General features: G+C 42.0%; 1 protein-coding gene across 2 annotated transcripts in view; it reads right to left on the reverse strand.

Moving 5' to 3' along the window:
• prkcab (protein kinase C, alpha, b) overlaps positions 1-18,656 on the reverse strand; it is a 156,791-nt gene that overhangs the window by 102,169 nt on the left and 35,966 nt on the right. For both annotated transcript variants that reach the window (XM_050068636.1, XM_050068635.1), the window contains exon 3: positions 8,809-8,891. In XM_050068636.1, coding sequence (XP_049924593.1) covers positions 8,809-8,891 — 83 coding nt within the window. The remainder of the gene's footprint in view (positions 1-8,808; positions 8,892-18,656) is intronic.

Consider the following 18,656-nt stretch of genomic DNA (forward strand, 5'->3'; position numbering starts at 1 on the left):
CTAAAACTAAACATTATTCATCCCGTTATGCGTTGCCACGCATGTTTCCTCCTCCTGCAGCTGCCACGGTGTTGGCCTTTTCTCTAATGTTGCTTTTCTCCTCCTCATATTTTAGTAGAATTAATCTCTGATCCTCACGAGAAATACTTTTTTCCCCTCACATACGGTGCTCTGTGAGGACGCTCAGTGATGCTGCGCTTCTCTCATGATTGTGAGTGGTCCGCTGCTTGCGCGTTCACGGTTCTTGATAAAGCAACCCTGGGTTGAGTTACCGAGTTGATATCCAGCGTCGTGATACTGATTATCCTGATTGCCATTGTTAGGGTTAGTCAACCCAGGATAGGTCTGGGTAACCCAGGAAAGGTTGATCTCACTTTGTGATACAGGCCCCTGGAGTAGGAGGACATGCACAAAAGGAGGAAAATGGGGATTAGCTAACAACAAGGGTGTGGAGGGAAACACTAGGGTGGAGCAAACAAGACTAATACAGAACAGGTGTGAAGGGAAGACTCTGGGAACAAGGAAGGACTAACGAGGCAGGTGTGACAGAAAACAGGCGGGAAGACACATGAAGACAGGAAGTAAAACCAGACATGACACATGAGGAGAGAATCTACGAAATAAAACAGGAAGTAGATAAAACATGAATGAATAACAAGACAAGAAAGAACACAAACAGAAAACGCCAAAACAAAGTCCACAAAATAACTAATAAAAACCCAGGATCATGACATGACGTCACTATAGAAAGGATCCCTATAGAGATAGAGTTTTGGTTGAAGAGTAAGATCCTTTTTTAAACCAGAAACAGCCCCGAATTTGCCATCGCCAAACTCACTAGAATACATGAAAATAAACAGTAATTTAGTGTGTATAGAGCCAGCATATTTTCATATCTAACTGGGGCTTATGTGAACCAAACCAAAGTCAGTGACTGTTGGAACAATGTAAAGTTTTTGTGAGTTTTATTTTATTTCTGTCAACTTTGAATGAAGTGTGTCTCACGATGATAAAATTACTTTTTATTCAAATTCAATCTGGTGGGTTCGGCAATAGAAATTGTGGGGCTGTTTCTGGTTAAACAAAAAGGGTCTCAGTCTTTAACAAAAAGGTTTATCTCTGGAGTGATCCTTTTCATAATGTTGTCAAACACTTATCGACTTATCAACAATAATCCAAGCAAATCAAGCACTTTTAGTGGACGTACACTGAAAATGGCTGCAGCCCTCTCACTCAACACTGGACAAACTTAAAAAAAAATTTGTCTTTATTGGTCCCTTAGAGACAAAAACATGGGAAAACAGGGTCCAATAAATCTTTGAAAAATACTGTTACCAAAAAACGTAATCTTTCTGTATTTTCTTACATTTTATAGATGAAATGATTAATTGATTAGTTGAGGAAATTATCAGCAGATTAATTGATAATTTGTGAATTGATAATTTAACCTTTTCCAAAGCAGGTTGGTTGCTTTGACAGGAATAGATAGGGTGAAAAGTTCATGTATAATTGAAGAGACTTTCATGTTAGACCCATGATCAACTCAGCCTTGGGTTGGATTTTTATTTTGGCCAGAATTGAGTCTTGGAACATACACAAATATGAAAATTTCCCAAATCTCACAAATATGTCCAGTAAGGTAACATATGGAGCGGGATGCATGGGTAAAAGAAGCCATCTAAACTGCACGACACACACGCGAACACTCTGCAGCAGTGTTGTTAATGAACAGGGCAAAAGACAGATGGTGGGAAAGAGGATCTGCCAAGGAGAGTATAACAGCAATACAACCCTGTAAGGCATAATCTCCTCAATCAGACCGACCAAATCTGTCACTGCAATGAAGTCATATCACAAAAAAAAAAGAAAAAAAAAAAAGATTTTAAAAGGGTTTGATCTGGTCAAATATCTGGGCCTATTATTCACATGTAATCTGATTGTGAAACCCATATTGTTTTTCTCTATGGATGAGTCACCTTCATTCACTGGTTCCAGAGTGTTCCTTGACTGATAATACAGCACTATTTACCACCTACGCCTCACAATGTGCTGAATGAAAAACACAGAGAGAAGAGCACTTTTCACTCAAATGCTAATGCAAACATCTCTCTCTCTTCTCCATGTCGTTCTGCCAGCGGATCAAAGCTTCTGCTGGACAGATGACGCCATTCACTCACCGAGGGGGACACAAGGGTCACTCACAACCCACAGTGCGAAGGGGCAGAGGGTGTGTATGTGTGTATATGTGTGTGTGTGAGTAAGACGTGAAATGATGCGAGTGTCCGAGCCCAAAGCCACATTCATGTGAGTCCTGACACCACACTGATTCAGAAGCTGAAGGGCAAATATGGAGGAGTGTAGATGGAGTGATGCGGGAGGGACTGATGGATAGGTGTTGGTGAGTCACGCCATTTGCTCGGAGGCCGGACAGGAAACAGATTCAACAAGTTTCACTCCAAAGCCGAGATAATGCATTATCTCATTTTGATGCATGACTCCAAAATATTCCTCATCATTGATCATTTTCTTGATAAAAGGAATTCTTCACCCCCTAAATGAACATTTGTGTGTCAAAACTGCCGCCTCTACTATTTTCAATGTACAACCCCACATCAGCGGCAGCTAAACACGCGTTGGTGCTCCTGTATAGCACTTTACGCCACTGTCTTATTTCCAGCTTTGCCACCCCTGATTGACTGACTCTCTGTTTGTACATACATGTTCCCGTAGAAGCTATTCCTCTCTGCTACCATGGCAGATCGACTCCTCTCCTCACCATCGATATTTAAAGAGAACTCTGGTGCTGTTGCTGTCTCTTGTGTGTGTTGAAGAATGGATGAGGAGACACTGCTTGTTAGGGTTTAGAAATATCCCAAGCTGTAAGACCCCCAATCCCGTCATTATAGAGACAATTAAATAAAAGATATTGCCTGGCGAGTCATAGCTCCGGAGATTGTTCAAGTTTAATTAGTGGGTCTCCACACATGATTTTTAGCCAATGCATAGCTGGAAGAAGCTGCAGCACTATGCGTTCTATTGGTGCTATGGGCTGCACTTGACACGTCATGTGACATGCCACAGTGGTGCCAGTGTGTTTTCAGCCTTACTCACCTCAAATTTTGGTAGAAAACTGTTATTCTCACATGCCTCTGGCAAACGAAGAAGATTCTTGATCAACTGAAGTGATGTTTTAAAGGGTTAGTTCAGATTCACCAGTCACACATTGACACAAATGAACTGATTACACAGTGGCAGACCAGCAGCTCCTGTGTTCAGAGATGTAAAATTATTGTTGTCAGTGGAGTCTAGCTTTGAAGAGAGCATGTAGTTCAGTTCGATTCCCTGTCTATTTGAGAAGTACTGAGCATCGACTGGATAAATAAGACTTGGATTATACTGCACGAGTTGTGTGACACTTTCTAAGCAGATGTTTTGATGTAGTTTTGCTATAGATAAAAACGGACCCCTACAACTTTCTCAGTTTCTAGAGTCTTTGTTCACCCGAGGTATGCAAATTAAATGCAACACAGCGTGATTAACTGATATGCAAATGGTCTTTTGGGGCTATTAGGTATTCCTTTAGTTATTTGGTCTATAAAACATAAAACAAAATTGGAAGTTTCCATTACAGTAATGTTCTTTATTTAGCTACTAATTACCATGAGCCAAAATTAAAACAATGCATAAAAATAGCTTAAAAGTTCTCACTTTCTCATTTTTTACCTCACAGCAAGAGGGTTCCTGGCTCGAACCTGGGGTTGTGGGTTCAATCCCAGGCGGGAGCCCTTCTGTGTAGAGGCTGAACGTTCTCCCCATGTTAGTGTGGGTTCTCTCCGGACTTGCTCCCACAGTCCAAAGACATGCTGTATCTCTAAATTAGCCGTAGGTGTGAATGTGAGCGTGAATCGTTGTCTATCTTGATGTGTCAGCCTTGTGATAGTCTGGCAACCTGTCCAGGGTGTACTCCGCCTCTTGCCTAATGTCTGCTGGGATAGGCTCCAGCCCCCCCGCGACCCCTAAAAGGATAAGCAGTTATGGAAAATGAATATGATGTCACCAGCTGACATACCTGTTATGCTACACATGCTATTCAGTTAGCATTGAGCACAAGCACATACTGTATGATCCACTAGGGATACCTGGATAGTTTTGGGGGCATTAAGGGCAAGTTGACTGTTTGGTCTGTACTTTTCTTTTTGCTCAACTATGCTGTGTGAGACTGTTTTAATTGAGAATAGGGTCATAAACTGATAAGATTAAAAGGAAAATAAGTGCTTTGTTTGTGTGTGAGCGAGTCCCGTATCATCATTTGGAATTCAAAGAGGTCTGTCCCTAAAGGGCTCTCTATTCACTGTGCCAGTCGGTAGATAATGGGCACAAAAAACCGACAGACCAAAATTCACAGTGGGAACTTCAATGCAGGTGTGTGTGTGTGTGAGAGAGAGAGAGATAAAAGAGAGGAAGACAGAGAGAAACAGTTAGTCAGGAAGATAGACAGTTGGAGCTGAGGAGATGCACGATTGAATAACAAGATGAAAATGAACAATGGGTCTTGGAAGGCAAGAGACAAGACTAATGAGTCTTAAAGAAGAGAGAAGATGAAGAGAAGCCAATACAGAGCGGCAGTTTTGATAGAAGTTGATAAAACACAAGGCGTAAAATAAAAGAAGTGCACTCTACAGCTTCACTAAACCGCATCTACTTTTCTCATAAAAACACTTAAACTACTTCTGATGTTATTTAATGAGGAGAACCGGAGAACCACTGCGAGCCGAGGAGGCGCTGAACAAACAGAGTATCGTCATTAATGAAAATGTGTAAGACATTTAATGTTCTTGCTCGTGTAAACATGAGAGGATATTGGTGTGGGTGTGCGTCTTAATTGGCTTAGTAAAGGGAATATTCATTAGTAGGTCTTTCAGTCTGGTGAAAATGAAGTGCGAGAACATCAGCGTCTGATTGTTTTTTGTGTGTGTTCACATTTGTAAAGTAGAGGTAAAGAAACTAGCACTAATGGTAGAAGTAGCAAGTGTAAAGAATACTCTCTTACAAGTAATGAAAATCCTTTATTCAAACTCTTAACCTTGACAAAAGATGGACATTGATGACGTTGTGAAGTAGCGTGTTTTTGCTCTGTCTTTGAACAATGTTAGAAACATTTTGGATTATATAAGTACACAACTCAACAAAATATATAACACAGTGTAACAGAGTTCGTATTGTATGTAATTCCACTTGCTATGATTACTATAATGTGATAGCCATGCACTTATGTAGTTATGTGGTTATACCTGTGTTATTGGCTCAAGGGCGCCCTCTCTCAGAGGTGGTAGGTAAATGCCACTGCAGGCGTTTAAACAACATGAGAGACATACCCAAGGTGAGTTGTCAAGCACAGCACTGTGTACAAATATTGTGTATTAATGTCCGTATGTCCACGATATGAACATTTAGAGTTATGGAAACGTCACTGGAAAGAGTTACAAGTGAGCTGTTGCACTCGTTAAGTGATACAATGTCCAAATGAGCATGAGCATACAGCATATAATAGCTAGCTGGCCTCTGTGCTAAGATAAAGTGCTGTTCTTTTGTAGCGTGCTGTGTGTGAGCTGCCTGTAACGAGCCAACTGTATGACTGACCAGTACATATTCTGTTCCTGTTCGGAGAATAAATGGCGGTGTAAAAGGTACAACGAGCCTCCTCATTATTGTCCATACAACACAGATTCCAAAGGTTGCTTACCAGCAGTTACAGCGAGGCCTAGTTCGGTGACAACAGCTCTAACGGAACAGTTTTTTGTAGATTTTAATGTGAAAATGTTACATATTATACCTTTAATTAAAAGTACAAACGTTTTAGCCTCAAAATATTAAACTATAAAGTATTAAAATACGAAAAATAAAACTACTCATTGTGCAGAATGGCTAGAATAATGTTTATTATATTATTGGATTATAGTAATTATTATTATAGCATTGATGCATTAATGTGTTCATTACTTTAACGCTGTAGTTGATAAAGGTGGGACTAACTATAACTATTTCATACACTGCTGGGTAGATTAACCTACAATAATAAATCCTCCTGAGACCCGAACTTTTGGTTGGTAGGCATTTTTTATTTCTCCTAGCTATTTGGGATCAGTAGGACCCGATAAATATAAAACTCTAAAATCTGTCAACAATAATTAAGTCCCGGTGTCCTCAAACGAAACAACAATAAAGTCACACTGTTCTCAAACAAATACTTCCTAATTAACAGTGTCTTATCTTGTTACAGTTGCTAAAATTGGTCAAATTTGTTGCCGTATAAAACTACATACATTATTAATCATCAATAAACAAGTTTCAACTGTAAAATATGATCAGGTTTTGGATCTTGTCCACACTTGTCAGGATCGGCAGCACACTGACTTGGCAGAGATGGCTGCCATCTTGTTTTTGCATGATTAGTGTATTGCGCTCTTACTACCACTAGATGGCACAAAAAAGTGTCCACGAACAAGTTAAGTTGAAGGTAGTGTGTGGTCAAGTAAACCCCAAATGTGATGTCCTCATATGAGGACACAGGGTCTCAGGAGGACATCATAATTTACTAGTTGTTTTATAATTCATATTAACAATCTAAATCTGCAAAGTAACTAAAGCTATACTCAAGTCAAGTGACTCAGAATTGTACTACACTACAGTACACAAGTGTAATACACTTAGTTACATTCCACCACAGAAGGGGACTTGTCATCCACGCACAAACTGTCCATGCATGTGTGTTATTGGCCTGTTGCATGTAAGCACACAGACATCAGCGCCTGCTGTGGCTGTGCTTGACCTCCACTCTTATCAAACCAAGGACACATCCCATTCCTGGCTGGAGGGAAGAGGACACTGAGGCTCAGCAGCTACAGCAGGGCCACACATTCACTCCACACAGATATACTGCCTCCCGAGGGACCACAGAGGTCAGACTCCAACACTGATAAAACACCACCACCACCACCCGACAGCATCAGATGAGCTTTGGGGGAAAGTGAGGAGGCTAATGAGGGACAATGTTATCACACCTGATGTGTGGAAGCAAACAGTTGCTGATGCAGCAACAGAGAAGGGCTCCAACTAAGTGATAAATATACTGCAGAGAAGAGGGCTGAATTTTACAGGCTGACATAAAAATACTCTTAGTCGCAATATATTATTGATACACTGATCTTTCAAGTGTTTTCCAGTGGTCAGTCTGAATTGATTTTCTTGCATTAAGTATGAAGACAGGGGACAGAGAAGAAGCAAATGAGATCATCTGTTCTAACAGTGTCTGTGCCAACTTCAAATCTAAAAAGACTGATGGGAGAATCAGACTCAATAAAACTACAGTACTTGGTCGATAAGATCTGCTTTGAAATAAAGCACAAGGGCACGCATGCCCACCTGTATGTACCTTTTTTTATTTTGTTTATTATCAACTGCGAAAAATCTAAATACAACTGATAAATGCAGTAGAATAATATCTAATATTCCTACTTTTTGGACACATATTTCGCTTTTTTCAAGATATTTTTCATCCACATTAAAAACTGCATAATGTACTTTTTTGTAATCATATATCAAATATCACAAAATTATTTTTATTGTCACTATGCATCTTTGTGTGCAATTAGATGCACTCAAATCTGGGTATTTAGCCCATATCGAGCAGATACAACTGCATTAAACAATTTTTTTTTACCCCGTAAATTACCATTGCTAATATCCATCCATTCATCCATTTTCAACTGCTTATCCGAAGTCGGGTCGCGGGGGCAGCAGGCCAATCAAAGCACCCCAGACATCCCTCTCCTCAGCAGTGCTTTCTGGCTCCTCCTGGGCGACCCCAAGGTGTTCCCAGGCCAGATGAGATATGTAATCCCTCCAGTGTGTTCTGGGTCTGCCCCGGGGCCTCCTACCAGTTGGACCTACCTGGAACACCTCTAACAGGAGGTGCCCAGGAGGCATCATGATCAGATGCCCGAACCACCTCAACTGACCCCTTTCCACGCAAAGGAGCAGCGGCTCTACTCCGAGCTCCCTCCAGATGTACAAGCTCCTTACCCTATCTCTAAGGCTGAGCCCAGACACCCCACGGAGGAAACTAATCTCGGTTGCTTGTATCCGCGACCTCATTCTTTCGGTCACTAACCAGAGCTCATGACCATAGGTGAGGGTTGGGACATAGACGGACCAGTAAATTGAAAGCTTTGCCCTCCAGCTCAGCTCCCGCATCACTGCAGACGCTGCCCCAGTAGTAGGCTACTCACTCATCTTTAAAGTTGTTATATCTCCAGTCTGATCTGGCTACATGGTTTGTTTACATGATGTAACAGATGGATTCAGCCTGGACAGAGAGCTGCCATGTTTCGCAATGCCACATGATAGTCAGACACTATTTTTTTGTTAGTTCACAGTGACATTTGTTTTACACAGGAGCAGCTGTTGAGTCAAGCCGGACACCTGGTAAAATTCAGTACACCAATCCGGTCCAGTGTTTGGCTTGATATAAAACCGGTTTGAAAATTTTTACACAACCCAACCCTTGTAGCCTACTGGCACTACTACTGTACAGCAGCAAAGAAGTATTGATTTCTGTGAAGTCTGCTAATTTATCCAGGTGTAAAACTACCTTAAGCTTTATTAATAAATTATGTGTGGATAGGTGCATAGACTTGCGCACTCATCGATAGCTGTTCCAGAATTTTAGGCAGTATTGGGGGCATCTCTGATACTTACTGCTATCGATATCAGAACAACTCTAGTATTCAGAGAAAAAGCTGAACTTACGTCTGTGTCAGGACCCTTGTCAGCTCCAGGACAGGAGAAGGTGACGAACTCATGGCAGCGTTTGTGGACCACAAAACAGCACACTGGGAGAAAAGAGAGAAAACAGTTTTACAATAACAATTTATGACACAATGCTGCACACATAAAGGGCATTCAACCACCAAATCTGCCTCTGAGGGGAATAAAATTTAAACACACAAGACACAAAGAATGAAATCCTTATTCTGTCTGGAGTTATCTGACAAATGGTTGAGAGATAGAGCGAGAAATAGAAAGGCAGTAAGCGAAGAAATGTGCATGTAAATTATCATCAATCAACCTCAAAGCGAGTTTGATGAGCCTCGCTTGTACAGACACACAAAAACAAATGCAGACAAATAGACTCACATGCATGTGCGCTCCCTCACTCACACCCACACACAATAAAAATGTCACTATATGATTTTGTGCATTCTGCAGCCGTCGGCTCTTTACAGTCTGTTGGGTTGATGCTGATTGCATCATCGTCTCCAACCGAACTGGGATCTGCCTCGACCAAAAGTGTCACTCAGCGTGACATGGCTGACATGACACCTGACGCTGCTCTCACATCGGCAGTGGCATTTACATTTGGACGCTTCTGCGGATCTGGAGGGAAAAGCGCGGACATCTGTGACAAGCTGATTCCCTCTCTGACTCTCACTGTGTACCCAAATGTATTTTTTCCCTGCCATTGTTTGAAATTCCTCACTCTTTCTGTCTTTTTTTCATTCTCACACAATCTGTCTGCTTTGCTTATTGTCAAGCTGCCTGCTTGTTCATGTGCACTTTTGTGCTCTCCCACCATTGTATTTGCGTGTTTTTTTTTGTCTGTAAGTCTGCCAGTTACATCACAGTTGCCAGACAATCTGACGGCCATCGGCTGAACGAGATAAATTCGTTTCCTGCGAAGTCCAAGAAACAGCGGGGAGTTCAACTGCCCATGCAAATGGCTGGACTGTATCATGGCGCACAGATAACTGGATACATTTCATTTGGATAAATCATCATTAATACAAGCACTGCTGTCATCATCAGTATTTTCAACATAATGATTGTCCATCATTATAGTCATAATCCAACCTTTATAATCAGTACAGCATTTCTCCCTGTATATGTATGTCAGAGGGGATATTCCCCCGCCACTGGTGTAATGCTGAGCAAGTGGCAGCGGTAATAAAGAAGAAACGAGGCAGAGAGAAGAGGGGGATAAAAAGCTCAGCAAAATAGTGGCCCAGAGTGATTTATCCCAGCTCTGAAGTTTTCATCTGTGCCATTTGTCATTTCTATAATGTATGGTACTCCCATAAAAAAGGCTATACACAGACCTAAATGCAGATGGCAGGAATTTCTAGGACCCAGTCAGTAGGGACTTCACAGCCATGCTGGCAGCTTGGCTCCAGGGATGGTAAAGTTGGTCAGTTCATGAAGAGAAAAAGTAGTGCACACTTACTCCATGCCACAGAAGTTTAATCAAGACACACTAGATCCTCCTACTTAGATCTTCTTCAGGTCAAATGTTTGACAAGTTGAAACCACATCTATATCTACACATAATGCACACAAATAAGCTGACAGGCTTTGCGATGGCAGGTGTGGTCCCTTAGTGTTAATCACTCCAACAATTTGGTCCACAATGAGATATTACAGGAACTGCCATGAAAATGGTGATTCCCTGATTTTTCCTCTAGCTTTTTCAGCAGGTTAACATTTTTGGCTTTCAATTAAATATCTCACCAACCACTGGATGATTGGATTGCAATTAAGTTTGGTAGACATTCATAGTCCCCTCAGGGTGACTTGTAATTATTTTGTTGATCACCTAAATTTTCATGTAGCACCATTAAGGATGTCAACAGTTAGCTGTTAATTGGTTAACCACCGAGAGTATTTTTCAGCATTTGCGCATGCAGGTCTATAGGCCTAGGTTAATTTTGCTACTCTTCAGTTATTGTACTGTGCACCATCCAAGTCTGGTGGGAGCTAGTTAGCTAGCGGTGCAGCTCATTCGGTGATTACCCCTAGTAACGCAGTCAGTGTAAAGTGCATAAGCCATTTTGAATAGGTGGGTTTTGAGATAGGATTTGAAAGGTGTTATGCTGTCAGACTGTCAAATGTGTTGGGTGTAGGGAGTTCCAGAGCCTGGGAGCAGTGCAGCTGAAAGCCCTGGTACTGGTGCTGAGGTGAGAATGGTCAGAAGGCCAGCAGAGGAAGAGCGCATGGAGCGGGAGGGGATGTTTTCCTGGAGAAGGTCAGAGAGATAAGTGGGGGCTAGGTTTCGGAGGGCTTTGAAGGTGAGCAGAGGGATTTTGTAGTCAATCCGGTACTAAAGAGGGAGCCAGTGTAGTTAGATGAGAATGGGAGTGATGTGGTCGGATGATTTGGTGCAGGTGAGGATCTGGGCAGCAGAGATTTGAATGATGTGGGGCCTGTTAAGGAGTTTGGTAGTCAATACAGCATCTAACAAATGCATGGACCGAGACCTCAGTGCTGGACAGTGATGGGTGGAGTCTGAAAGGTGTTGGGGAGGTGGAAGAAAGCAGTCTGGTTAATGTTTTTTATGTTGGGTTCGAATGACCAGAATGACACCAAGGTTCTTGTCTTGGCTGGACCAGGTGTTTTTGGAACCAATGAGCAGGGCCTCAGCTTTGCTGCCGTTGAGCTTCTAAAAGTTCCTGCTCATCCAACTACTGATGTCCTCAAGGCAGGTGGTGAGGGAGATGGGAGGAAAGGCAGTGGAGGGTTTAGTGGAGATGTAGACCAGTGTGTCATCTGCATAGTAACCCCTACCACATTTACCTTAAGCGGGACTGCTAGATAGCTCTTGCCTGATGTGGGTGAACGGCCAAGGGTAACTTTTGCTTACCAGTGGAGACTGGAGGGTGGGCAGGATGAGATGTTTCCGCATGTTCACACAGTTAGCTGTCAGCAAAGCCAACAGAAAATAAAATAAAATAAAAGGCATTGCTATCATAAAACATTAAACTCTCTTCTCCGCGGGAGATGGATAGCATGTTGAAATGTGGTGCTTAAGGTCACTCAGTCAACAGAGTGGCAGAATAAAAAGAAAAGCCTCTTGTATTTCACATTGTTTTGCATATCATGTTTTATTTTTCTTAGAAATTAAGGGGTTAATTACCATCTTAACCAACCTTAAGCATCATCATCAGGTAAAACTTTGACCAATACTTGACCAAATACCTGCAAAACTTTCCCATCAGTCTTAGCTGTGCTTTGTGTTTAGAGCTAAAAAGCAAATGTTAGCATGCTAGATGGGAAACATGCTAAACATATCATACATATCAATATTTGAAGCTCATCAGCATAATTTCAAATCAGGACTTCCATTTTCTGGATTAAAGTACGTAAAAAATGAGGTATAAACAAAAAGTGCAGAAAAAAACAGATTTAAATTGAATTTTCCAATTTTAGTTATTCATATTTTGTTACTTTCAAGTGTTGAAAGCCAAACTTAAGTGGATTCAATAAGGGATTTAAAAGGATTTGGATTTCTTAGGGATTTCATGCTATCGAACCTCTAGCGCAGCCAGCACCATTACATGCCATGTCAGGGCCTCTTTACTCTTCATTCCCAACAGTGTTTAAAAAGCTTTTTTTATCTGTCACTGCTGAGTAAATTAGCAATTGTTTTGGTATTGACCTCAAAGCATTCATTCCCACTTCACATCCACCTCCAAATCGCCCCGCAGTCAAACTTTCAATCCTCCCAGCCCACATCCTGCCCACGCTGCTGTCAACAGAATTAAAAAAAAAAAACAAAAAAACATTTGCTTACATGCAAAACACATGAAATCTGCTGTGTGTATTTTTATTTTCTGCCCTTCACTTCTGTGACACACAGTTTTACTCAGCAGGATTAACTCTGAGTGCAACCGTTGGGTTTCTCTATTCCTCCCCACAGCCTACTTACAATATGTGAATCACAGGCGTAATGACGTCCGTACTTCTTTCTCTCCCTCCATCCGTCAGCACTGCTCACACCCTCAGCAGCCACACACCCACTCGTCCCTCACCGTCTCTGTTTAGGGCTGATCTCAGACCAGCTTGAGTGTCTGCTGGTGCTGCGGCGTGGAGCTGAGCAGACTGACTTGACACTGATCTCAGTTCAGAGGTGAAGAAGGGCCCTTAAGCTGCGTATAGTGGAAGGGATAAATCTACCATTGGACTCAGTGTGCACGCCCGTGTGTGTGTGTGTGTGTGTGTGTGTGTGTGTGTGTGTGTGTGCGTGTGTGTGTGTGTCAGGCAGGCTTACCCAGACTTACACAAGACAGAGACAGTGTTTCTCTGTGACTATAATCCCTGGCGTCTACTTTCATGTGCATGCAAACACACACACACACTGATACAAACATTAATCTAAAAGCTGTCTTAAGACAGCAGGAGCCAATATGCTGCAGTGGCTAAAACACAGAGGCACTCTGGGAGCTCACGGGATTTTACGTGCACCCAACCAATCAGGAGGAAAGCTGTAAAGATGCCTTACATTTACACCTGCTCACAGTGCGCTGAATCAACTTAAATTTAAGATACTTCACACTCCTGACACACTCTATGATGAGAGACAAAAAGAAGAAGAAACACATACAGAGACCTGGAGGAGTACTTCATTAAGGGGTACTAATGCCATTATAATAAATCTTTGGTATGACTCAGGCACAGGCATCTGACTGGGAAACTCTAAGTAAGTGTCTCCAGATGGTTTAAGTCCTCTCAGGGAGAGCTGTGTGAAGCAGCAGGAGCAGAGGTGACACAGTGACATACTGTATCGTCAGGGATATTATGATTAATTACTATGGGCTTTGTTTCACCAGCCTAATTGCATAAGCACAGAGATAAGGGGCTTTGGCGTTACAAAGCAGCTTACACAACACAAATGCTTTCTTGTCAGTGTTTGTGTGGAAAGCAGAAAATGCATTACACCCTACATTTGTCTCCACAGGTGGGCATTTCGTGGCATGTCCTCACTCTACTCTGGTGCCATTTCTCCACCTCTCCATCCACATCCTTATCTCTTCACCACTGATCCTTTAAAGTGAGGTTTTAGCCCTGGCTAATCTGGTGAAATTGGTAATCTACCGAGCCACTGTTAATAGAATTATGTTGGGCTGCAGCCCAGATGAAAAGCCTGCGGTGGAGATAAGGGAGAGGTCAGGACACCTGCAGCGCCGGGCTAACTCAATACCTCCCAGACACATTTGATTGATCCAGCATCCCCAGAGTGTATCCGAACACAAAGAGAGCTGAGGCTTTGATCCGAGATCCACAGGAGGAATAGAGGAGGGTGTGCAAGAGGACTGATGAATAGGCGGAGAGCGAGGGAGCAAATCCACAGGGGTTGAGGGCTCCCGTGACTGTATGGATGTTTCGAAGGAATGTCTTTATCTGCCTGTTATACTCTCGCATTTTATCGCCAAAATATTGTTGTGGAAGTTAGTTAAAGTGACAACTAGGCATGTCATGATACCAGAGATACTGTGTGTTCATGTACTGTCCGCTTAAAGACGTACTGTTGCATGTGTAGTCACGTGACTCCGCCCCATCCAGTCCACGACCTGGAAGCAACATGGAGGAGAACTCGAACACTGAGGCAACTGAGCAACTTGAGCTGCCATGTGGCAGAAATGCCATGTCCATCGCGCATTTTGGCTTTCGTGAAGAAACAAAAAAGGAAACTGCGGAAAAACCATTTCAGTGACCAAAGGTAATACCACCAATCTCTTTTCAGCACTTGGAGCACAATCACTAAAAACAATAGACAAGAGACTGACAAGCGCCCAGCAACAAGTGCCTCCACAAAGCAGCTCTTGATGACACAAGCATTTACAAAGGCAACACAATATGAAAAAGGTTCAAGAAAATGTTTAGAAATAACTGTCGCCATTTCCGACTGCATCGGAAAGGATATTGCTCCCATAGATGCAGTGGAGCACAGTGGGTTTAAAAAACCTTGTTAAAACCCGCGACAGAAGACACACTGTGCCATCGCGAAAAACCAAACATGTTCGACTCAAGTCATTTTCTACTTATGACATGGCATTATCTTAAAAAAAAAATATAAAAAAAAATTGACATAGCAATTTTAAATTTTTTTTATTCATGTTATACTATTTAAGAGAACTTGATTTTTATTTTAAAACTAAAATATGAAATTTTTAAGAGATGCAAGTTATTTTCTAATTTTGGCACTGCAATTTTTTAAACAATTTGTTCATAAGAACTGTGAGTTATTTTTTAGGGAACTTGCCTTTTACGTTAAAACTAAAATGTGACCTTTTTAATAAGACGTTTTAATTTGACTTTGATTTCAATCACGAAATATTAAATAAATAATCATAAATAGTTCATCTGTGTGTTTCCATCAATTATTTTAAAATCACAAAAATAAAATATTCACTGTTTCACTAAAAAAAGTATCCCAGCTTTAATAGTTGAGCCCACATACAGTAAAAACCTTGTCAGTGAACTATGAAAGCAAAAACCCAAAACAAACTAATCGTTCATTAATCGTAATGAAGGTAAAATTTTCAAATAATCATGATACTGATTTGAGGTCATATCGCCCGGCCTTATCAATACCAGTGAAATTCCACGGTTCTGTATACCAGTGGTTCCCAACTTGGCCAGCCACAGGGTCCATTGCAAAGACTTAAAAAAAATACGCCGGCCTCAGCAAAAACACTTTCCTTTTCAACGAGTCAAAGGGAGCTGGCGCTGTAGCTGCATTGTCGCCGTCTTTCACGTGTCATTGCTGTTCTTCCGTGCTGGTAGGCGTTCTTCTTCTTCTTCCTTTGGCATTTAACGGCAGAAAAGAACATTTGTAGGCGTTTATGCTGCCCGTCAGGTCCAGAAGAATTGCATCCCCGTCACCTACAGTACTGGACAAGAACAAGTGCTGTCACGCTATCAGAATTTTGGCATTAACTTCATACTGAATTATCGCTTCTCGTGACATCCCGAGTGACAACTTTGTCACCACCTGGATATTAAGCACAAATTATTTATTGCACCCCTCTTCTTGCACACTTTAAACACAGACAGACAAGCTTCCACCCAACCAGGCTGCTCATTGCGTTATGTAAATTGTTTGTCATTTCAGGCAAGAAAAATGACAGAGGAGGAGAGGAGAGGGTGAGGGAGGTGTATTTTCCTCTCTTGGTTATTTTTAGGCTCAATTCTGGCCAGGGCTGGAACAGTGTGTACTGAACCCCACTGTGGTGGAGACGTGAGGGAAGACATTTCCTCCACACCGCTCTACACCTGGCCAATGGACACTATAAATAAACTGATACACACGTACTCGTGCAAACACAAAGAAAGGCAAGCGTGCACCTGAGCGTACGGTGAATGATGAGTGAAAAGCTCTTCCTGTGTGAGCGCTGAATGAGAGGGGATTGTCCAAAGGGCCAGTAGAAGTATTACATACAGCAAAGAGCAGTGCTCTGGCCTGTGTAAATGTCTTATAAAATTTTAATAGAGTCAAAAATAAACTATGTCTGTACGTTGTTTACCTTCCTGATCACTTCCACTAACCTGCTCTCACACCGTGAAATACATGATTGAATCTGGATTTGATGCGGCGAAAGAGTAAATAAGAAGAGCAAATTTCATCTCTGCTCAGCACTTGTGTATGTCCCTACTGTGTTTAAAAATGTACCTCCCCACACACTCTACATCAGTATCACCATAGAAGCATAAACATTACTTCATACATGTTTTATGTCTCCTCAGGAAGCCTCTGACTTCAATAGTCTGACCTCTGAACTGCTGTCACTGCAGTGAGTGGCAGATCAGAGATTCCCAGAGCTGCAGGCCACATGACCCATAACCACCAGCTCTCTCGAGACTGGGGGAGATCGATGGCCAGTGACCGCAGTTGGAGTGACTCGATGACAGTTAAGACAGGCAGAGAGGAAACAGCAGTATGTTTTTGTGCAGGACGATATTTTACTTTCTGTCTTCTTCTTCTGTCTTACTCTTTTTTAAAATCTGCTTACTATGATATATTCACTTCAGTTGATCTGAAGAAGCCTATTTCCTTTCCCAATTATATGATAAATACACATATAAACTTAAAGTCCCTCTCTTCTCAAAGATATGTTGTTCTTATGCTTAAACATCTGACCTTAACTATACGGAATCGTATCTGTGCAAAGCAGGGCTGCCCCTGACCTAGAATTTTTTAATAGTCGACCAACAGTCGTGATTTAGAGCCATTAGTCGACTAAACGCCCACTTGTTTACTTGGTTTGAGTTGAAGGTGTGAGAAAGAATAGTCTCAGTAACATTGTTAACACTGTGCTACATTACAGAGAAATACAAAACCGTACTAATGAACCTTCATTAATATAGGCCTATATTTTATCTACAAGTGCACGTCACACACTGAGCGAGCCGCCTGTTAATGACGCTGTGGGCTAATGGGCATGTAGCTACTTCCATGTTTCAGATGATACGTCATGTTTGTAGTCCACCAGTGAAGATGAGTTTACATATCACCTTGGTTTCGTCCTTCACCTTCTCAAAATGATCCCACACTTTGGATTTCCTGCCCGACATGTTAACTAGCCTGTGTGATAACCGCAGGTACCAGCCCTGGAAATTAGGGGCAGTACACATGCTGCGTCTTTGACTGCCTGGAAATGCAAGGTCAGGTGCTGGGTGCTACTCTTGTGCCATTTTTGTGCCAGCTTTCAAGGGCGTTCAAGAGAGTCTGAGGTTGCTAAGTAACCTCAACAAGCATCGTATAGCCTATTTAGCTCAAATCCTGAGTGCAGAGCTGATCTTCTTCCAGGCGCTGTTTATAAGTGTGTAGGCCTATCGTCTGTGGGACAGATGTAAAGCTCTGGGTAGCCCTGCACTAACATGATCAACTTCCCCGTTTTTATCAGACTGAATATTTACAGAAGAAGGGAAAGATATCTGTCGGCTGTGATTGGTTTGTAACGTGACTCCTGTCTGACTGCTGAGCATGGCCTCTTCCTGTGTCTGTCCTTTCAAATTAAATTCCCACATGGTCCAGTCATAAGGTTTTGATTTATTTTGACAAGGCACAGCTCCTAATAGAGTCATGGCAGCAACCAATGAAATCTTGCCAACTAATGACCTTTCTGGTCGACTAACGTTTGGTCAGCTATTCCTCTACTGAAGGGGGCAATGTCTGTGCACTTCCCTATAATCTGAGATTCAAACGTACCTCAGGCAAGATAGATTAGGTACATCACTAATCACTAGTCTAATACGGAAAACATATATTTCAGGGAAACGGACTTCGACACAAAGCAACCTGAAACATTCAGAGGGGACTTGTCAGTGTGCAGCTTTTGTAAACTTGACCTTGGAGCTTCCTTCAGCTCCACGATCTACCAAAAAAACCACCATAGCAGATGATGCTGTATGTTTCCCAAAGAGTAACATGGTGTCAGCTGCTGCCAGTTAGCCTACAAGCTAACAAACAGCATAACTCGACAACAGATACGTCATCTGAGTCGGAGTCTCACTGACTAGACATTTTGACATGTAATGTTCTTTTACTGGTCAACCAAGCGAGAGCAGGGCTGTGACAGCACTACTCACAGCAGAGTACTTTTTACATACTTTAAATTGTATCTGGAGGGAGACTTGGGTCTAGTAACTTGATATAAACTTTGAGCAGCACCTGTCCTTTATTCTTTAATCAGACAAGACAAATGTGCCCCATCTTGAAAAGATGAGCTGTGCCTTTATTGGCCAGTGCTAGTTAGCTAGCATGTCATCCATCATTTTCCTCTTGGCACCAGACTGCTCTCAAAATACTTCTCTCACTTTTTTTT

The sequence above is a fragment of the Epinephelus moara genome, chromosome 18 (genome assembly GCF_006386435.1).
Source record: "Epinephelus moara isolate mb chromosome 18, YSFRI_EMoa_1.0, whole genome shotgun sequence".
Classification (NCBI taxonomy): Eukaryota; Metazoa; Chordata; class Actinopteri; order Perciformes; family Serranidae; genus Epinephelus; species Epinephelus moara.